The sequence below is a fragment of the Peromyscus leucopus genome, chromosome 9 (assembly GCF_004664715.2).
Source record: "Peromyscus leucopus breed LL Stock chromosome 9, UCI_PerLeu_2.1, whole genome shotgun sequence".
NCBI classification, from domain to species: Eukaryota; Metazoa; Chordata; class Mammalia; order Rodentia; family Cricetidae; genus Peromyscus; species Peromyscus leucopus.
In genome coordinates, this window is record NC_051070.1 from 47697582 (window position 1) to 47720167 (window position 22586).

The 22586-nt window shown below is 46.5% G+C and overlaps 1 protein-coding gene across 1 annotated transcript in view; it reads right to left on the bottom strand.

Annotated features, from left to right (window-relative positions):
- The window catches only part of Erich6b (glutamate rich 6B), a 51544-nt gene that overhangs the window by 22651 nt on the left and 6307 nt on the right, over window positions 1–22586 (bottom strand). Inside the window, exons 2-6 of the mRNA XM_037208383.1 lie at window positions 21685–21734; window positions 15384–15921; window positions 11163–11211; window positions 8822–8991; window positions 183–260 (exon numbers count right to left, since the gene is read on the bottom strand). Of these exons, the coding sequence (XP_037064278.1) occupies window positions 183–260; window positions 8822–8991; window positions 11163–11211; window positions 15384–15855 (769 nt within the window). The 5' untranslated portion in view covers window positions 15856–15921; window positions 21685–21734. The remainder of the gene's footprint in view (window positions 1–182; window positions 261–8821; window positions 8992–11162; window positions 11212–15383; window positions 15922–21684; window positions 21735–22586) is intronic.

The window sequence follows — 22586 nt, forward strand, 5'->3', positions numbered from 1 at the left end:
GATTCGGTGTCTTTCCTTGGTGCTACGTTCTAGGAGTGATGCCTTGGCCATGGACCGTCAGTGAGGATGCCTGGCTGAGGGAGCGTTCTCCTCAGCCCGGGCCAGGCTACATTTGCACTTCTTACCTTCTTGTGGCTGGGTTAGTACCTTCTACGGTCATTTAAAGTCATCCCAAGCATTACCTTCCAAGTCAGATTTCTTATGTGTTAACGCGGAGGCGTCGTCTTGATCTAGTGTTGTTTTTGATTTTAAGGGCGTTCCTGTGAAAAGATGAAAGAGAGTAGCCGTTCTGATCCCAGGCGTGGGCTTTGCAACGGGTCCATGCTGAACACATGGAGCCCGTACATTGGGGCCCTTGGTGCCCAAGGGCTGACTGAGGGAGGGGAAGGGTGGAGGCTTCAGGGTATGGCCGCCTTGACTTCTTTGGTGACTTTCTGCAAGACTGCAGGAAATCAGTGGTCTCCCCTGGCTGTCCCTGGGCTGGCAGGGCTGGAGGTCAGGGAGGTCTCAGAAGTTTAAATCCTGGGGATGCACAGTGGGGCACTCTTGTCACCAAAGCAAGGAAACTTCTCTGCTTTTTTTGTGTGTGCCAAGAGCTCCCCAGGAGACACATAATGGGGTGCATTATGGGAAACAGCCGGCGGATAGATCTGCTGAGCTTGCAGTTCTTTACAGTGTTTTCCTTAGACCTCACACACTTCACGGTCACTCTGGTTTGTGTCTTCTGAAGCGTTGCCCTTTCTGCTTTTTGGGTTTTGTGCTACTATCTCTTCTTCCTGTTCCTAAACAGGTGTGCACCCAAGTACACACACTCTTTCTTACACACACACACACACACACACACACAAACTCTTATACAATATTCTCTTACACACACACACACACACACACACACACACACAAACTCTTATACAATATTCTCTTACACACACATACACTCCTTACCTACACATAGACACATTTTCTCCCCCCACCTCTCTCTCTCTCTCTCACACACACATACTCTCTCTCTCTCTCTCTCTCTCTCACATACACACACACACACACACACACACACACACACACACACACACTCTCCCTCTCAAACACACACACTTTTCCTCTCACATACACACACACTCACACCGTGCATTCCATTCTTGCGGCAGAAGAGGAACAGGCCCATGAGGAAAAGAAAGCACACTGCTCCATCATTTACAGGAGGGTTAGGTTTGTATCAGGCTCTCAGTGCTTGGAAGAGAGACCCAGGCACGCGCACCGCCAGCACCTACCATCTTTCAGCATGAGCCCCAGCACCTCCATAAGCACAGGATACTAATCTCAGAAAGCACACCTGTCTTGGTTAAGGTCACTGTTGCTGTGGTAAAACACCAGGACCAAAAGCAACTTGGGGAGGAAAGGGTTTATTTGGCTTATACTTTGACATTGTAATCCACCATGGAAGGAAGTCAAGACAGGAACTCAAACCAGGCAGGAACCAGGAGGCAGGAGCTGATGCAGAGGCCAGGGAGGGGAGCTGCTTACTGGCTTGCTCCTCATGGCTTGCTCAGCCAGCTTTCTTATAGAACCCAGGACCACCAGTGCAGGGATGGAATCACCTACAATGGGCTGGGCCCTCCCCTATTGGTCACTAATAGAGGAAGTGCTCTACAGGCTTGTCTACAGCCTGCTCTTATGGAGGCCTTTTCTCAACTGAGGTTCCCATTTCTCAAACGACTCTAGCCTGTGTCAAGTTGATATAAAGTTAGCCAGCACGGAATTGCCTTGATTGGCAGGGGCCATCTTTCCTCTGCCTTGAGCAGGTCTGTCCCAGCTCCACCGGGCGGACGGGAAGGAGGCAGCTTGTAGCTTTGCGCACCCCCAACCACTTGACAGCCATCGCCATCTTCCAGACTGAGTACCCTGCTTTACTTCAACAGTTCTTCGGATTACGGTGTCCAGGTTCACCTAACCCCAGCTGTCCTCTGTGCCCCAGCCAATATACTTCTTTCCCTGTAGAACGTAGCATTCCCCCAAAGTGAACACACCACCCCCAGGCTGGGCCTCTAGTTACACTTGGTTATGGTAACTTTTCTCGTCCCATTTACTCACTGGGACATGTTGAATGAGAGGTCTGACAGTACACAGCCTCCCCTCCACCTGTACTTATATTATCTGATTATACTCTGATTATATTATCACATACAGCTCACCCACAAATAGGAATATCCCTTCCATATTTGCAAAAGGCTGCCCTGGGAAGAGCTCCGTGGCTTTCCACTAGAGACCGACCAGGTTGAGCCTGAGCTAGTCAACGGTTCTCTGGGTGCTGTTCTGTTAATGCTTCTTCGTCCCTCCTCAGCATCCACCTCATATTGCTGTCTTGTCCCCAAGCACTGAGAAGCCTTTGGGCATTAAAGGCCTGGTGGGCTTTGACTCTGTAGGATTATTATACTTGCCAATGGCCATTTTGTCAAAAAATGACAACCGACGCTAACTGATTGTCCCTGCTAGCTGCATACTGGTTTGTGGAGGCCATTTTACTCTCAATACCTGTCCTAGACTGGCCATGAGCTCATCTCCCCAATTTCTGAAAATTCCTTGGATCCCAGAAAGATGGTTGAGTCATTCTTATCCTCTCTATATTTGGGGGCTGTTGGGTCTAGATTGGAAGGCAGCGGTTGCCATTCTCTTCTGACTTTTAAACCATTTTGGTTTCTGCTGCTTCTTATGCAGTTTGTTGTGCTTTTTCTAATCCAAAGATGATTTTCTTTCCCAGTGAAGTAGATATCAAAGAGTGGATGTAGAGCTTGACTCTGTGCCATTCACCAGCACCGAGGAGAGGGGCCAGGTCGATCACAACCTTCTTTGTGCTCTAGTTACATTTTAACAGAGCCCCCGGGGCTGGAGAGACGACTCAGTGGTTCACAGCACTTGCTGCTCTTTCAGAGGACCTGGGTTTGGTTTGCAGCACCCAAATCTGGTTGTCCACAACTGCCTGAAAATGGTAGTTCTTCCAGGGGTCCAATGCCCTCTTTTGGGTGGTGTGGGTACTGCATGCACATGGTGTACACATACAGACAAGCAGGTGTAAATAAAAGAGCCCCTGGGTTTTGGTGTGTTTTTTTTTTTCTGACTTTCTTTTTATTTATTCTTTGTGTCTTTCACATCATGTCTCCAGATCTCACCCATCTCCTCCACCCCATAATAAAAAACAAAATAAAATTTAAGAGAAAAAAAAGGAAGAAAGGAAAAATCTCATCATGGAAGCTGCAGTGTGACACAGTGAATCACACAGTAAACCCCTTTATCCATAGATTTTTACATGCAGGCATTCATCTCAAAGAATCATTGGTCTGGTACAAAGCTCCTGGTTCCTGCTACATCGTTGACACTGGGCCCTCAATGGGATTCTTCCTGAACACCCCCCTGATGCAGCAGATCATAGATGGGGTGGATATTGGGGCAGCCAAACACAAGCCCCTGTTTTTTATTTTATCATTATTGTTGTTATTTGACAGGAATGTTTCTCCTGGGATTCAGTTTTCCTGACCACATTCTTAAAGCTCAGCACCGTTTATTTTTGTTCATTCATGTCTAGAAATACCCCTATATTTTTTAAACCTCTGCACATGACTCTTTGGAATCACAGACTAGGGACCAGGGATGTGACTTTGGTGGAGCACATCAGCATGCTCAGTTGCTGGGTTTCATTTCCAGCACTGAAAAAATAAAATCCAAGTCCATGTCTGCCAAGGGACACACTGTGTGAACACACACCGGTTCCCACTCTGGGGAGCTTTCCAACCTTGGCCACGTCTCTCTTGCCAGGTGGCTTTGAGAATCACTCTCCTGTTCATCCACATTTTAAAACACAGTGCCTTTGCTTATACTTCTGTCTGTCTCTTTGGAGAAGGATGTGCTTTTTTACCTGCACAACCTTATCTTGAGTCACGAGGGGGGTTTTCAATCACATCCTCCAAGGGATTTAACAAGTGGATAGCTGCCAGCCACGTGCCAGGTGCTAAGTCTCGATTTCTCTGAGCACAGATGTAATACTCAGTGCTAGGATTTCTGGTCTCCGTTGTTTATGACCTGCCATGTGTCTAGATAGACAGTCTCTCGGGGGCTGTAAACAGTCTTTCTGGTCCTCCCTTCTGGACTGTGAGGCATTTCCTGCTCTTTAGTATTCTTTCCATGTCAGACTTGCCATCCTCTGGGAGAACAAGTTTCAGGGATTTATCTGGGCAGTTTCGTGAGTGAAATCTGTGCCATACAAGATACTGTTTCTGACCTGTGTGTTCTAAACAATCTTATCATGAAGAGTTCCTCAGACACAAGATCCTTGGCCCCACGATATTATTCTGAACTGAATAGAGGCCCCCAGTTCTCCACTGCTCAGGTTGCTAAGTCTTCCAGGGACCGTGTTAAGAATGCAGACTTCAGGTCATCTCAGGCAAGGGTTCAGATAAGGGCTGGAAGTAAGTGAGCATCTTTGCTGGACCTGGTGTGGAGGACACTCAGGCCATGTCTAGTCTCACCTCCACCCTTCCCTGCTGGCCTTCAGTACCAAGTCTCAGCCCCGTGGTCAGTTGCCATGTTTCTGCAATAAGTGGAAGGTGCTTTCTCCAAAGAAAGTAGATCCTTATTTGCCCTGTCCTGTGTAGGAATTTTTTGTTGTTGCTGTTGTTTTTGACATAGGGTTTCTCTGTGTAGTTTGGTATCTGTCCTGGATCTCACTCTGTAGACCAAGCTGGCCTCAAACTCACAGAGATCTGCCTGGTTCTACCTCCCGAGTGCTGAGATTAAAGGCATGTGTCACCATGCCTTTAGTAGGAATCTTTAGTAAAGTATGCCATGGTGTCAGGGGCCTTTCTATCACCACAGAGTGTCTTTTTATGTGTCTCTCCTCCCCATTTCCTGACTCAACTTTGCACTTCCCCATCTGTGCTTCTGGTTCCTGTGTGTCTCCTTCTCACATCCCCTTTGGAGAAGCTGAAGCCACAGCTCTTTCTCTAGCCTCTCTCTCTAGCTCGTAGCCAGCCTGTGATGCCCCTGGTGGGCATCTCTGTATTAATTAGGGCTTTGGTCCATGCACACACTTGGATGAAGCTGAGAATGGGAAGTAATTGAAAATCAGTTCACAGGATGATGTGGCAGGAGGCACGATGGGCTTGCCTTTGGAAGCTGCCTCCATGGCTTAGCCTGGTCATGTGATCTTGTTTCCCTGACCTAAGGGACTTCCCCTGGAGAGGACAGCCTTCTTCAGCCAGCGTGGTCTTTTAGGACATAAATATGCTCCTGGTATTTGGCAGACACCAAGCCCTGAGAGACGCTAAATTTCCCCACCCCTTGTTCTTCTGCTTGCTCCGTTCATTGACCATACAATCATGTGCCTGTTACCATCAGAGATCCTCTGGAAAGATTATAATCCATAGTCAGAAGGGGAAAGAAAATGCTCCATGAATTGTCAGCAGCTGCTTGTTCTCTTTTGTGTTTCAATCTCTGCTGTAATGACTCCTGGGAAAAGGGAGAGGCTTCCTCTTCCCAAGGTTTGCTGGGATGAATTGACAAGAGACAACTAAAGAGAGCTGATAAACACATGTATGGTGCTTGGAGGCAACCACCAAGTGTTATCACTTTAGAAGCTTCTAAATCCCTTTCCATGGTGGTGGGGATGGTGTGTAGGGTGGGATGAGGTGGGGTGGAGCAGCATTGGAAACACACACAGGTTTTTATAAGAACAGCACGTGGTGTTTCAGGGTATCCTGTAGGCTTAGATAGTACACAGTGACCCGGGACAAAGTCCACTGGATATGCAGCACAGAGGAAGGATGGCAGGTGATTCTGTTTGAAATACTGAGTGGGACCAAAATGAAAGACAAGAGTATGTAACAAAAGTCTGTTCAGGCCTGTCCACAGGTTGTAGTCCCTTTCCCTGCAGTAACTGAAAATGCAGAGGAAGTGTGAGAGGTAATTCCTTTCCTCTGCAGTGGGTATGGACCTTTTCCAGTCCTCGATGCTGCCTAGGATCCTTTGATTAAAGCCATGCACCCTGTGTGAGCCCACAGTCCACAGACTTGTTCATGATTCTCTCCCCAAGTAACTGTAGGAATCTGGGTGTGTCGTTGTTGAGCTCGGCTTGCAGGCTGCAAAATAGTCCACACCTGTGGCTGCTGATGCCATTAATATTTCACCAGTGGACATTGGCTATGGATTGCCCAGTTCTTCATAAATGTTTACTCAGTATCTGATGGCTTTAAGGACCCAGTCTTGGGAGGATGCATAGCTGCAAATATGCCCACACAGATCAGAGTACATGATGCTTACAACCTGAATGTGGATGCAGGAGTGGTATTTGTTAAGCATGGATACTAAAATGATTGTGAGGAAGGAGGCACAAAGGTCTTAGAGGGTCTTTCTGGTGTGTGTCCACAATGGTATGTGCCAGAGGCTGTGGGTATATACAGCAGGTGACAACTAGTATTCAACAGGTCGACCCACCAGATGAATAACACTATGAAGGGAAGCCCCACTTGGTAAAGACCATGGGGATACTAACTGTAAATGACTGGTTGCTTCTGTCTATAATTTTTCTCATGTGCCGCTATATTTCTTATCTAAAAAACAGCTATGGGTGTTTCCCCACTGCTTGTGTGTTTATCTTCTGTATATATTCCATCCACTGAGCACACATATAGCTGTTGGTGGTCAGGAAGATGATTTCTGCTTAAGCTGTATAATTTTGATGAATAGAAATAATAATAGGACAAAGACAGCCTTTTACACATTTAGCTGATTTTAGACTTTAGAGCAAATTCAAAACAGACTAGCTGCCCCTGCAGAGAATATACAAGGACAAATTCCCAAGTATTTGTTGAACCAAAGTCAGGCACAAAACAACTTTAGTAGACATAAATCCCCTGTAGCAATTGACTCTCTGCACATACTCCCTACCACTCAAGGTTCGGCAAACTAACTGTTTATTGTTTAAGTTCTGATTTTCAATGTCAATTTGTCTAGATCTTTGCTGTGGAGACAGATATGTTTATATGGCAGAGAAGTGTGTGAAAAGGTGAGCAAGTGAGTGAGAGAGAGTGAGTGAGTGATGCAGAAGAGAAATGCAAGTTATGAGTGAAGAAATGTAGCAGGGTAGAGAGCTGAGGAAAGATGTATGGATAGAAGAGAGAGGTTTTTTGTTTTTGTTTTTTGTTTTTTGAGACAGGGTTTCTCTGTGTAGCTTTGGTGCCTGTCCTGGATCTTGCTCTGTAGATGAGGGTGGCCTCGAACTCACAGAGATCCGCCTGGCTCTGCCTCCTGAGTGCTGAGATTAAAGGCATGCGTCACTGCCACCCGGTGAAGAGAGGGTTTTGTAGATGAGATGTATAGCTGTGTAAAAAAGAGATGTAATTGTGTGTATAGATGTGTGGCTGTGTGGAGAATGTATGGAGAATGTAACTGTGTGGAATGTAACTATATGGAGACAGATTTTCAGAGAGGATTTTTCAAGATGAAGTAAAAGAGAAAGTTAACATCAGAAAGTGTGTGTTTCCTTATTTTCCCCCCAGATAGAAAAGTCTAGCCCTCAGCACATTCATGAATTTTTTTGCATACCCTAGTGCTGCTGGAGGCTGGCCTTCCAGTTAGCAGTAGGTATGGTCAGACCCTGGGCCTTTCCTTCCTACAAAGCTTCTTTATCCGATTCTGTCCCATATTCTTTCAACTTAGTGTTGACACTTGCTAGGCAGTTAGTAAGTCCCTTTAGAGCCTCAATTATGCATATTTAGATAAAAGCTCAGTGTTCTCCCACAGATGTCACTAACTCTGCACAGTTCCAGTTCTGGGGGGCGGGGTTGGTTCCTGAGAATCCATGTGTAGACCCAAGGAATCCCTTAAACCTGGGAAAACATGCCCATCATACACTGGCTTGTGTGGGCCTGTCCTCTATGTCTCCTCTGTTTCTGGAGTGGCTTCTAATTTTGTTTAGCCACCTTTGAGCCACAAAATTTAGCAGGCAGAGGTTGGGGCAGGGAGGTGAGGTTACGGGGAATCCAATTTACTGCTGTCATGATTACAGATGGGAAGTAACACTGTGAATCAGCCATGGGTCAATCCTACCAAGGTTGGACTTTAATGATTAACAATGGTAGGAAATGCTGTTCAGCTTTCCACCCCTAGGACCCAGGGGGAAGGGCCTTTGATCTTAACTGGGTAGAGAATTGAGACCATTGATGCCATCTCCCTGAAATCTCTTCTGTGTATGTTATTGTATGATGGTTTGGCCTGGATTTGAGATGGAGTTAGCTTCAACTGCATGCCAAGACACAGTCTGAGGTGGCCTGAATCCTGCTGAGAGTCTCCATATAGTTATCCGGACATGGTCTATTGCCTCAAAGAACCAGTGCACAATGTGTGAAGGCAATGCCTTTGTCCAAGGGGGAAATGCTGCTTGTGCTCCTATGGCAAAGGACAGGGGAGAGGAGACAGCAAGGCAATGCCTGTATCAGTTCTTTGCAGATACTTCCAAGAGGGTCTGGGATGTGTGGTGGTGGGTGACAGGGCTGCCAGGGGAGTTCACTTCTTACCTAATATGTCTGGCTTGGCATCTTATCACCCAGAGTTGTGCCATGTTATAAGTACGGGAGACAACACTCAAACCTCAGACACAGACACAGACAGACAGACAGACACACACACCACACACACACATACACACACACACACACACACCACACACACACACACACACACACACACACACACACACGCCTCAGGGTCATTCCTCCCACCTCAGGCATAGGAACCCGGCCATGGTGTCCTGGTAGGATGTAGCCTCCCTTACCCAAATTGCTCTTGTAGGGCCATTCTGTCTGACTGCTCTGGTCTCTTAGGGTTATAGAGACTCCTGTCAAACTGTAGTAAGAAGATGTTGTGAACTTCAGGTCATATTCGGAGCTCGAAGGAGAGGAAGCCATGAGATTGATTCCTTGAACAGTACTGGAAACTTTGGTCCTGTCAAAGGGGAGCAAAAGGCTTGGTTAGTTTCCATACAGAAGTCAGGCTAGGATCTCAGATGTATGGCACTGTGGGGTCGGGAGGACAGTGGCTACTCTTCCTCTCCTGCAGACTGCCACCAACCAGTCCCAGGTGGCAGAGGCCAGAAGACTAGGAGGCACTAGCTTATGGATCACAGAGAATAAGACCTATGTGCCCCTCCATGGAGCCAGGTGCTGTTTCACTAAAACCTGAAAGGATCTATGGATGCCTTCATTGACAGCAGAATATTCTAGAACACTCCCCAACAGTCCTGGCTCAGAACCCTGCTTATTATCTCTAGAGGCTCCTCCTGCCTCACAGTTGCTTCAGGAGTGGGACAACCACAGAAGTACATGTCATACCATGACAAAAGACAAGGATAGAATGCCAGGACAAGTAGTTTAAAAGCAAGCATGGAGGTGTGCTCCTGTAGGTGGCTCACTCCCGTCTGAAGGGTTGTAGATGTAGATGGTGGGGTGCTGGGGTGAAGATGTGGGTTCCCTGCAGCTGAGGACCAAGAAGGACAATTCCAACGCACTATGTCCTTTCTCAGGAATATCTGGATTTTCACTGGGACCATATTGAAATTCAAAGGAATGAAAGGGAGTGTCCACCATGAAATTATTTAATATTCACTGGCTGACAGAGACAGGCCCAAAGAGACAGATCTGAGAGATATTGGGGTGGTGACTGTGTCTGGTAAGAAACTGTAGGGTCCTTCTCTGAGGGACTCAGGCCAAATGACATATGGACACCTAAGCATCCCTCCAGGACTCTCTGGCCCTCAGAGTTTTCTGTAGGACCCCAGGGAATTGAACATGTTCTCAATGAAATATGGGCAAAGATGGGATGGGGTTGTACTTTTGGAATTTAGATGACCTGGGGTCATGACTCATGTTCTAGGCCTGCTAAGTGTCTACCCAGTGACCCACGAGGAGCAGAGTGAAGAAGACCCTTCGTACTTGAGTGTGGAGTACCTCCCTTGGGCTGATGCTCCTCTCCTCTCTCTACACCTGGCAGGGGGAAACACTTCCTCCCAGGTGAAGACCTGGCTGCTGGGAGAAAAAGCAGTTGCTTTGCAGTGCCTAGCTGGCTGCCTGGAGCTGTGAGATCGACGTGACAGGGTGTCTGTCTGTCTGTCTGTCTGTCCCCTTTTTAGCCAATCCCCTAAACAAGTGAAGGAGTAACTGAACAGAAGGTGTCTTTGACAAGCCATTCCCTTTTGTGTGTGTGCGTGTGTGTGTGTGTGTGTGTGTGTGTGTGTGTGTGTGTGGTGTGTGTGTGTGTGTGTGTGTGTGTGTGTGTGTGGTGTTCCCATCAGATCCACCCTGCCTGGCCCCTAGAGGTGTGGAATATAGACCAGAGGGGTCAGTGCAGAGCAGAACTGGGGGGCTGTCTTGCCTGGATCAGCCCGCTGCTCTGAGCTATGATTTGTGGTAAAGCAGGGATTTCACCCTAACTTCTTACCACCCCCAAAAATGGCCTTGTGAGTTTTCTAGACCTCATGTCCATTCATCTCATCAGTGGAGAAAGGTGATGACCCATCCTGGCCTCTGCAAGTACGCTTGTGGGGTGACCCTAGGGTACACGACAAAAGACAAAGACAGCATGCCGGGACACTTGGGTACGTCTCTACTGGTTTCTTTAGAGCTGGGTACATAGGAGAACGTGCTTATTCCATGGACATGTTTATTTCCATCATCTCGGGCATGCCGGTCCCTAGTACAGTGTTTTAGCCACTGTTCACTGTAAGCCTAGGGAATATGCTCAAGCTGATTCTTCCCCTGTGTCGCTTGCAGCTTCTCCTTGGCCATCCACCCTTCCATCCAGGGAGAGCATTGCCTACCAGCCTTTTGCTGACTGCCTCTAGTTACTGCCCGTCCCTGGTTAGTACCTGTCCCTGATCTAGACTTTGACCAAACTCAGAAGGCCCTGTCCTTTCATTGCTGGACATCCTGAGCACCCAGACACTTGACCTTGGAACCCTCCCCTGTGAGTGGCAGCACAGCACAAGTAGGTAGTGTGGAGACTTCCAGGAGCTCCTTACTCAATGCCCTTCCTCAGGGACCTGCTCCCTAAGACCCTCTCCACCCCTCCCCATCTTTGGAAAGGTGAGTTTCACCTGGCTTATCCCAAAAGATTATTACCTTGCTTTAAGTTTGGACTTGCCTGCTGCTTTGCCGACTGCCTTGAGTTCTATTGGAGGGGGGGGGGGAGGAGAACAGAAAGGCGTTATCAATCCCTAGGGAGCATTTTTCTTCACATTAAACCTATCTTGTTAAGTCCCTGATGGTGAGGATGAGAGGGTCTCACCTCAGTGTTCTCTCTCTTAATGGTCCCCTTTAACATTAGGAGGTTTTAAACTGGGGAGATCTCAAGCAGACAAGAATCCAGGTTTCCTCTACTAATCTTATGTGCTCACAGTGCCCCTCTGCCACAGGATGAAGGGATGCAGCAAAGGTGTCATGTGGAGCAGGGGCCATGGATGTTTAAGATTAGAAAGGTTTTTTTTTTCTTTCTTCTTTTTGGATCCAGAGTTTCTCTATGTAGCCCTGGCTGTCCTGCAACTCACTAGGTAGACCAGACTCAAACTCACAGAGATCCATCCACATGCCTCTTTCTCTGGAGTGCTGGGATTCAAGGCATGCACCAGAATTTTAATCACTGGGGTCACTTAATAATCTGATTGTCTTTAATGACATGACATCAAGAACTTCAAGTACAGTTGTCATCAACTCCAGGGACAGTGCTGACATTCACGCGTTTCACATGCCCTTCTTCACTGGCTCATGGTCTCTTGGCTTTTGGTTATGTCCATTTCACAAAGCAGGAAAATGTGATCCCTCACAAGTCAGTGGCAGGGGAATAATATATAATAAGATTATGAACAACTTTCACATTGTCTCAAAATACTGTGTGTCTGATGCATCCTATAAGGTAGTCTATTACTATTCCTCAAGAGAAGATACCAAGACAAGAGATTAAGGGACTTGTCCAAGATCAGGTAACTCATAAGTGGGACAGAGCTGGCATTCAGGCCTAAGAAGTCAGGCCACTAAGAAAGAAAAACTTCCTTTATGGCAGACTCCTATCTGCCACTAATAAAGAAATGGCAGTCACACTTCACTGCCTGATTCTGTGGCAGACATTACTAGCTGATTAACAACACCCTTTCCTGCTGTTCCCAGACAGGGTCCCTCAATCTTCTTGAAGTTAGTGACCCACCTCTAACTCCTAGTAACCTATTAGAATGAGAGATGGTAGTTCATATGTTCTTTCTAAGGTTCTTTTTTATAAATGCTAATTAATTTATTAAAAATAAGTATATGTGCATGTGTGTATGTATTTGTGTGTGTGTGTGTGTGCACATGTGTGTATGTGTGTGTCTTTATAAAATAAATCTGATTGGTTGATTCAGTTTGCTGCATGTCTGCTATGGGTCAGGATGGCATTCTTGTTCAATACCATGTCCCACAGTAGTTGTATCTTAAAGATATTTGAAGAATATTCTACATTAAAAACCTTGATATAAATTCTTTAAAAAAAACCTAAGAATTCTCTTTTCAACCCCCTCATAACCTGTTTTGTATAATCTAGTGTGGTACGGGGTTGGCATAGCCCAAGGAGCTCTTCCCTGTGCCTTTAAAGTTGTCCTCACACTCCCCTGCCGGGTTTTCAGTGCTTTTCCAATTTTTGCTAGCAGGTCATTTATTTCCAAAGCCTGTGCTTTATACACAGTTCCATTTGCTCGACAGCATTGTATTTGTCCTGCTCTAGTGGGTAATATATTTACAGAGATCCAGCACACAGAGGGGACACGCTAAGAATGCTTGATCCATACTGTGCAGAAGAAAAGCACAAGTTGCTATTTTTCAGCATTAACATTACACTTGGTATTTGGACAGCAGGGATATTAGATCCCAAGAGGAAGCTTGATGGTAGAGGCTCACAGAGGAGGATTTCCCAGCCACGGCACAGTTCTTTCTGCAATGCAGCAGCTCGACGTCTATGAGGGTAGTTGAAATCAGTGATGCTATGTCTGATGAGATGCAAAAGGATGTAAAGATAATGGCGGAGGGTAACAAAACTGAACCCAGAGAAACTGTCTAGTTCTTAATTTAGGTCTATATCAAGGTGGTGCAGATGAACTGTGGTTTTAAATTTCTGTACCCAACTAGATATTATCATGCAGTTACGGACATCGTGGGGCGATGCCACATGGATCTCTGTGTCAGGACACATTAGCCAGAGCTAGCAAATAGCACAGTGGCGGCTGCCGCCAGAATAAAACCCAACTCGAGGTGATGCTGCCCATCACAGGAACAGTGCTCTAGAGAAACGCCAGCCCTTGGATGAGAGCTGTCACTCAGTAGCATTGTAAGAATAGTCCTTCTAGGGAGTTGAGCAGGTACCCTGGGGAGCAGACTGGCCTAGATTGTAGGTCTGTGTTCTAGGAAATACTCATTATGCAGCCGAAGATAACCTTGGGTTGCTGATTATCCTGTTCGGCTTCTCGAGGGCTGTGAGTACAGGCATGCACTACCACATCCAGTTTCTGTGGTGCAGGGGATCAAGCCTAAGGCTCATGGGTACTAGACAAGCACTCTACCAAATGAGCTACTTTTCACTCTCAAAGGGCTGTTTATAAAAGTAACAATACATGAGGGGTGACAGGCCTGTAACCCCAGTGCTCAGAAGGCCGAGGCAGCGGGATGCCCTCAAGTTGAGGCCAGCCTCAGTTACGTAGTGAGTACCATGCTCACTAGCATTACATAGGCAGACCCTGTCAACAAAACAAAATGAGACGAAAATGGTAACACTGAAATTGGAGACAATGATCCATAACACGGACTGAAGAGCAACATTGTGGTTTAGCCTGGGATGAGTGTGGATGGGTGTGTGGAGAGATGGGGTGAGGATGGGTAAAGGGCACAAGTGGACAAGAGGAATGACTCGAATGTTCTATAGAAAAGCAGGATAACTACAGCCGACAGCAGCTAGCTGAATATTTCAAACGAGTGAACAGAGAGGATTTTGAATGTTCCCACCCTAAGGAAGAGACATGTGTATGAAGGGCAGATTTCTCAGCTGCCTCATCGGACCATTGCACACTGACTCAGCATTGTGATGCCACGCTCATTAATGTGTACAGGTGCTATGTCAGTTCAAATATTAAAAAGAAAAATTAATACATTCAATTTAAAAAATATAAAATTATGTTCATGGAATATAATATTTATAGTCTCAAGGTACAGATACCTAAATCAGTATACCTTACAAGCAAGTGCTACTGAGAGCATGATCCTTTTCCAAAAGGTAAAATTTATCAATCTGGTAACTTCTACAGAACTAAAATTTTATTAGTAAATTATGTAATACAATTAGTCTGTTATATGTGCACATATATGTGTATGTGAGTCTAAGGAGAGTAGAACCAAAGCCATCATCTTTGGTGGCAATTTTTGCTTTCTTCTTCTTTTTTTGTTTTATTGTGTGTACACATGTTCACATGTGGGTGGAGCCTGAAGGACAGCCTTGAGTGTCATCCTTACAAACTTTTTTCTTTTTTTCCTATATTGTATATGGTTTCTAAAGCACCCGTGATAAAACTTCATTCCTCATTAAAAAAGGACAGTGTTGTTATTATAGCGAACAGATTGAATGGGATGTCACTCAACTGGCAGAGTGCTTTCAGAACGTGTACATAAACTGCGAGTGGGGGTAGCGGGCTGAAACCCCAGCACTCGGGAGGTAGAGGCAGGAGGATCAGATAGATGTTCAAGGTCATCTTGGGCTACAGGGTGAATTTGAGACCATTTGGGGATAAATGAAACCCCGTCTCAACAAACAAATGAGCAAAAGAACAGATGGACAAGCAAACCAAATAGGTCCTTCACACCCTTGAAGTCTCCTGGATGCTCTGTAGGCAGGGTGCTCAGATGCAGACATTGTGAGCATCCTCTCTGTCAGCACCATGGACAGAGCAGCGTGGGCCCGGTGTTTTTGCTTTTTCTGCCTGAGTGCCTAGGGAGCTAGAGCAATCCTCTTCCTATCTCACTCAGGGCCAGATGCTCTGTGTCATTAAACTACTCTCCCCCTTCCAGATGCTTCTCTAGACACCCTCCCCTGCAGATACTCTCCCCCTTCCAGATGCTTCTCTAGACACCCTCCCCTGCAGATACTCTCCCCCTTCCAGATGCTTCTCTAGACACCCTCCCCTGCAGATACTCTTCCCCTTCCAGATTATCTTCTAGACACTTCTCCCTGCAGATACTCTTCCTCTTCCAGATGTTTCTCGGACACCCTTCCCTGCAGATACTCACTACCTCCAGGTGCTTCTCTAGACACATTTCCCTGCAGATACTCACCCTTTGCCAGATGTTTCCGAAATTCCTTTTCTTTCAAATAAGTTTTCTCCTTCACAAACGATCCTTTAAACAGATACGCTTCCCTCTGCAAAAATGTTTTCTCATCCAGATAATCATCCTCCTCCAGATACTCCTCCTGTAGGTCCTCCTCCTCGTACTTCTTGTACTCCTCGTACTCCTCCAGGTAATCCTCCTCCAAGTACTCCTCCTCGAGAGATTCTTCCTCCTCCATAAGCTCCTCAGGCCCTAGAGACTCTTCGTCATCCATATACTCCTCAGACTCATCCTCCAGACTAGACAGAGATTCCTCCAATGAACTCTCATCCTCAAGCTCTTCACTATCCTGTCCCTCCGAGGAAGCCGAGGGAGCCGAGGGAACTGAGGGAGCCGAGGATGCCGTCTGTGTGGAGGATTTGGAAGCCACGGGAGAGCCAGAACCTGAAGATCCTGATGATGAAGTCTTGCCAGACATGATGAGGAAGCCTGAGCAGACGCGTCCTTTCAGTAGCAGGTAATGTTACAATGTTACTTTACCATCCTGGAAGCCAAGAAAGGAATAAAACCCTGTTAGTAAGTACAAGCCCACCGATACCATGGAAATCCACTCGTCCACTCAATTCCTTCAGTAGTCTCTTGAGGCCCTTTATGTGTACAGATGAGTGCATGGTGGTATGAAGACCTGCCTCTGTCCCAAGTAGAAGGACCAGAGGCTTCGCCCTCAGTAGCTGGTGGAGGGAAATATACCCAGCACAACAGGAAGTCAACAGGCAGGAAAGTGAAGGCATGGCCAGGGATTGGTGGTGTGACCACTAGAGAACTTTTGTATTTATTCAGTTGAGAAATACTGACTGCCACCATAAACAGAGGTGCACCATCCAGGCCCCTGCTCAAAGATGAGCTGTTCCTGGCTATGCAGTCAGCCCCTGTTTTCCAGGGCCTTCAGTGCCTGCCATGGTGTCTTCTGCCTGTAGCTGGGGAATGGAAGTCACCCAGTGAATTGGTTAGTTTCAGGGACTTCCTAAAGCTATTGAGTTGTTTATTTCCTGAAGTTTAAGAAGCATTCCTACAGGGTGGGATGTTCGCCTCCACTTAGAACATCCTGCACAGAGCTTCCTTCCAAGATGAAGTGTTTTGTCTCAGAGGCTGTTGCAATGAAACACCTTCACATATACTCACGACAGTCAATTTTGTACATGCAATAGGAGCTCAGCAAAATCAATCGAATGAATGAATGAATAAATGAATGAGCAAAGAGGGTATTAGTCACATGCTAGGTGCTTTGCTTAACTTACTTCCTGGTTGTGTGCATGTACTTGGTGAAGTGTGTGGCACTTTGTCAAGGTCGATGCTCTGGCATAAGGCCTTACACATTGCATAGTAAACGAAAGGATGATGGATTTCCCCTCAGTGAGGTTTATTTTTAGATCTCATTTTTTTTTTATCCCAAAGTGAACATTCTTAGTTGTAATAAATAAAGAAGACCTAAGTAGCTATGACAAGCAAGCAAACAGAAGAGAATACTCCCTCGGCAGATGACTGGTTCAATACTAGACATAGAGGAAGAAAAGCCTGTTTTCCAGGGGAATGATCGGAGAGGCCTCCGTGTCTGGCTGCGGTTTTTGTGGGTTAAGAGCCTACAGGAATCTTTCCATAAACAGAGGGATGCTCAGCGCTTGAGTTCTTCCTTGTATTTCTCACTGGGGCTGCAGCTCCATGACTTGCTGGAATGCCTTAGGCCTCGGAAATGAAGTGAAGACAAAGACGTTTGAAGGTGTGTGGCAACTGAGTCCTGGGAGCAAGGGAAAGGCATAAAGAAAGCAGGCTGGTTCCAAAGGGTGAACGGGTTTCTTTTATACAACGCATGTGGCCTTGGGTAGAAAGGACAGGAAGATGGACAAGAGCATGGTGTGCTGACCTGGCTGCTACCAGTGTCCTCCTCCCACACCTCCTCTGGTCTACCTTTCTGACTGTCAGATCTGAGGATCCTGGGGAAACAGTGTGAGGCTTTCCTTTGGTCTCTGGCCCCGGGTGTCATGGCACCAAGAGGCAATTCCTTGTCACCACAGTACTGTGCCCGAACTCTCCTTGTCCCGTGGGCTGGTTCCCTAGATCTGTACCTGGCACACCCTCACCTCCTCACAGCACCTTCTTATCAAGCTGCCCGATCTACCATTCCTGCCCTGCTGGGCAGTTCTGATCCCTGCAACCCACTAAAGTTTCTAACACACTAAGGACTGCACTCAGTTGTGATTGTCTATTTTGTGTCCAGAAGGGGAGTCCCTGAGGGCAAGGACCCAAGTGCTCAGATCCCTATCCGACATGGGTCAAGTGATGCTAATTCTAGGATGTATAGCATGTGTGCATGGAGATTCCAACTTCTGAAGTTCTCCCATCCAGCAGGTGGTGTGGGCACCAGGGTCTTCCCACCATTCTGCCTGTCCTCTGGTTGCGTGATACTGTGCCGAGGGCCTCCTAACACAGTGGTCAGGAACAGCACCAGAGCCTGGGGCAGAGGTGACTGTGTAGCAAGATGGGTGACATGTTGTACTCCCACATAGAGAAGGTCTGAGGCCAGGGTCTTCAATTCTTCAGTGTTCTCAGCTTCCTCTTCTTTTCTTCTTCTTCTTCTCCTTCTCCTTCTCCTTCTCCTTCTTCTTCTTCTTCCTCTTCCTCTTCTTCCTCTTCCTCTTCTTCCTCTTCTTCCTCTTCCTCTTCCTCTTCCTCCTCCTCTTCTTCTTCTATTCCGCCCCCCCCCCCCCAGACAGGGTTTCTCTGTGTAGCTTTGTGCCTTTCCTGGAACTCACTCTGTAGCCCAGGCTGGCCTCGAACTCACAGAGATCCGCCTGCCTCTGCCTCCCGAGTGCTGGGATTAAAGGTGTGCGCCACCACTGCCTGGCAGCATCTACTTCTTTCTCATCTGACTGAGCTATTCCCTCCCCCCACTGGTCCAAAGTCTTATTGCACCACCATCCACCACCATCCATTTTCGTGATATTTCAGTCGTGAGTCTTAACCTTTAAGACTGAAAGCTAGCTTTCCAGCCCCCACCATCCATTTTCTCTCTCTCCCAGCCTCACTTCCTGTGTCTTCATTAAAACCATTGACAGACAGAATGTCACAGAGCCCAAAGGACAGGGACTACAGGCCTCCGCCTTGCTGATTGTTGTCCTCAGCGAGGCGTGGGGGGTGGGGTCTGCCACGTCCATGGCATCCATGGTATGAGGCCTGTAACCCTCTGAGGGTCCTGATGGTAACCACTTCATAGATGAGGAAGCGGGGTTCGGTTTTGAAGGAAACCATGAGTGTTTGCAATCTTTATTTACAAATACCGAAAAATAAAAGCAGTTTGAGGATAATACTTGTTTTCTTCCCGAGGATCAAAATAAGCCAAAGTGTGTCAGGGGGTCTTACTCTGACATGTGTCAGGTTTTGTTTTCCTGAGAAAATTAGGCCTCGGACACAGTTCTTAGGATTATCTGGCTCCATGAAGCTTTTCAGGCTCCTGTTCCTGCTTCCCGGTAGCACCACTGAATCTCTGGGACCTCCCCACCCCAGCTCTTTGAATCTCTTTTCCTGGGCTCCCTGAAGCCCCTCCACTGAGACTCCCATCCCCTCAAGGCTTCCCTTCTCCAAGGGGCGATTAGAGAGAGGTGACATGTTTCAGGACATTTCTTATTCTCCAGAACCCTGTTATCTCCTAGGAATGTTCTAGAATTGTGTCCATCATCAGTATCAAACTGACGGGCTCAAATTTGCCTTGTATTCTCTTTTTATGAAAAAGAGATGTTTTTCTTGCTTCCGGGTTTGGGTTCAATCCTATTCCCCGCCACGACGTGACTGTGTGTTATAGGTTGATCGGCTAAACGCTTCCACATGCTCTGACTGTCTTTATGTACCATGGCTGCTTGTAGTCACCGTCACCTCCCCTCAAGCATCTACGGATCAGAGAAATCAAATTACTCCTTCAAGGTTAGACAGGTAACAAGTGGCCACCTGGGAGTGGACCCAGGTCTACTGCGGCTGAGTGCTGTGTTGCCAGTCATCATGGGGCTAGAGGGATATATTCTTGGGAGAAGGGCACTTCTTAGCGATTCTTGCTAGCGTTTTTTCCCTGGACGCTGGCTTTAGTTCTCCCATGGCTGGCTTCACATGCCCTAGCTAAACAACCACCCACCTTGAGAAAGTAAGAGGGTGAGAGCAGGGGAGGCAGGAATGGTGGCTGTCTGTCTTTCACTGAACATCAACTGTGTACCTATAACAGAACAAGGTAGCTGCTTTGATGTTCTTTTTCACTTAAAAATTTACACCCATCCAATAAAGAGGAAGAAAAAAAAAACAACCAGCAACAACCCAGAGGTTGGGTTGACCTACCTAGACCATGGCTGCTAAGGACCACATTTGGGGTTCTGTTCTAGCTGTGTCTAATCCCAAAGTCTAGATAAAACATTCAGTTTAGGAGTAGATGAGTAAGATATGTAACAGTTCAAGCTCTTAGGGACAGTAGTGCTGCTATGTCCTCTGTATTAAAACTGTCACTAAACTTGCAAGTCTCAGTGCTGTGGATATCACTCTATATAAATAAAACACTGATGGCCAGTGACCAGACAGGAAGTGTAGGCAGGACAAGGAGAGAGGAGAACTGGGGAAACAGGAAGAAGGAGGGAGAGACACTGCAGCCACGGCCAGGACAAGCAGCATGTAAAGACGCCAGTAAGCTACCAGCCACGTGGCAAGGTATAGATTTATAAAAATGGGTTAATTTAAGATAAAAGAACAGTTAGCAAGAAGCCTGCCACGGCCATACAGTTTATAAGTAATATAAGCGTCTGAGTGATTATTTTATAAGTGGATTGTGGGACTGCGGGGCTTGGGGAACCTGGAGAGAAGCCCTCCAGCAACATCTCAGGGTGCTCAGAAAGTTACAAGACTCAGGAAGAGCCTCCCTAAGGCTGTATAAGGTCTCTGAAGAAGACTTTCTGAAGAAGAAGCTTTTGTGAGTCATCACCCACACTGGGTGGTCTTCCTGGTGACAGAGCTGGCTTTCTGTCACCCACGCTTCTGCAAGAAAGTCCCCCTCTATGCTTCTGTGAGTAATCCCAATAAATTCATTGCTTCACTATGCTAGACTGGGTGGAGTAATTGTTTGGTTTGACATCAATGCCCTCTGTGGAATGAGTGAATATTTGCTCATGCCTCCCCAGGAAAAAAAAAATCACACAACAGGAATTCCTTCAAATATCTAGAGGCTTTCATGGCAATTATTTGAAAGAACAAACGAATAAGGTAGACAGAGTTCCTACTTGCTAAAAAGAAACTCATTTACATGAAAACCCATCTTCAGTTAGAAGTTTACTAGACTAATTTTCAGGAACCCCTCTAATTAACCTTTTCAGACATCCCAAGCTATTAGCAACAAAGCGGGGTACAACAGGTGGCACACTCAACTTCAGACATCTCACTTTTGGACTGTGGTAGGTTGGTATTTTGGGGGTGTACCCTGTCCACACTACCAGAGTGCTAAGAAGCCAAAATTGAAACAGGGGCCAGCAGGCATCTGGCTCCTCACAAGTGATAGCCAGGGTTGGGAGGAGAAACCACGCGTCCTGGCCGGGCTCCAATCCAAATGTGTGATTTTGAACATATTCTCTGCTTTGCCACACATGACTCTAGGCTTTTCCCTCCTTCACAATATTATAGATTAGCCATGCACCTAAGACTAACTCCTCATCTGAAACTCCTGTGGCCAATTGTGCTGTGGAATTCAGATACATTGTAAATGTGGAACAGCCCTAGAAAGGTCCAGGGTAGGGCTCCTGACTGGGTCTTATTTGTATTCTGCAGCAAGCATGCAAATCTTTACAATAAGTAGGATCCAAAAAGAACTTTATGTGGTCCCATGGAGGTTCAGGTTGGAATTTGCTTCCAGGTGAGCTATAATGGGTCAAGGTCACATGGTCAATTAACTTGCCCCAATTCCCCCAAAAGATTCAGTTTTTGGAATTTTGTGGGTGTCAGAATTTGTATAAAGGATTTTAATTCCATATGAACATTTCTTCGGCTGCCCTGCTGGTGATAAAATCTACGATGTATCTAACACCAAGTTCTTGATGGGGAATGCATTTAAATGTTTTCTCCATAGGGAAATAAAATCCACCGCATGGAGAAACGATTTGGACATTGCCATTTCTGGGATCCAGTGTGGCTAACACAGAGGACAATGAGAATTATTCAAGACCACGACTGTGGAGTCTGTGGTTGCTGGAACAACACAAGGCAGTTATGCTCAGGGCTCAGTACTTACAATGCTGGGGAGAGCTGGATCCAAGCCAGGAGACTTCGTAGCAATGACAGCTGAAAGAAAACAGCCTTCTGGTTACTTATCTAGAAAACTGGGCACAGAACACTGTACTTATTAGTAATACTGGACGATAGATAATTTTTCTATGCTACTATTGAATGGGGTTTGTTTTAGTAGTACATATCACTTTCTTAAATTTCCATGGTGCTTTGAATGAGAATAGCCCCCTAGGTTCATATGTTGTAATGCTTGGTCCCCAGTTGGTGGAACTGTTTAGGGTGGATTAGGAGGCATGGCCTTGCTGGAGAAAGTATGTCGCTGGAGGTGGTGTATGATATTTCAAAAGACTGTGCTGTTCCCAGTGAGTTCTCTCTGCTTCCTGTTTGTGATGTGAGTTCTCAGCTGTTCCATGGTGTTATTCTGCCATCATGGACTCTAGCCCCCTGGAACCCTGATCCAATTAAACATTTTCTTTTATAAATTGCCTTGGTCATGGCATCTTATTACAGTAATAGGAAAGTAACAAAGGCAGTGTCCTTGGTCAGTAGCCATCTTTGAATGTCCAACAAGCAAAGCAAGCCCAGACAACTCTCTCGTACACCCATCCCTGTCAACATTCCATGCTCCAAGTGGTAGAATCAATGCCCAGACATTGCAGAGAATTCACGAGAATGCCACTGCATAATTTAAGGTTCTTAGGGAAGCAGAATATTCAACATTTGCCAGCCATCCCGGGAACTAGCGGAGTTAGATAAATGCCATTCTTTTCAGTGATGACATGCTTTGCAAAGAAGAGTTTTGGCAGTTGCTGAGATTTAAAAAAAAAAAAAGCAAGCATCATGGAAAAGTCACTATGGAAGGATGGCTCAGTGGTTAAGAACCCTTACTGCTCTTTCAGAGGACAA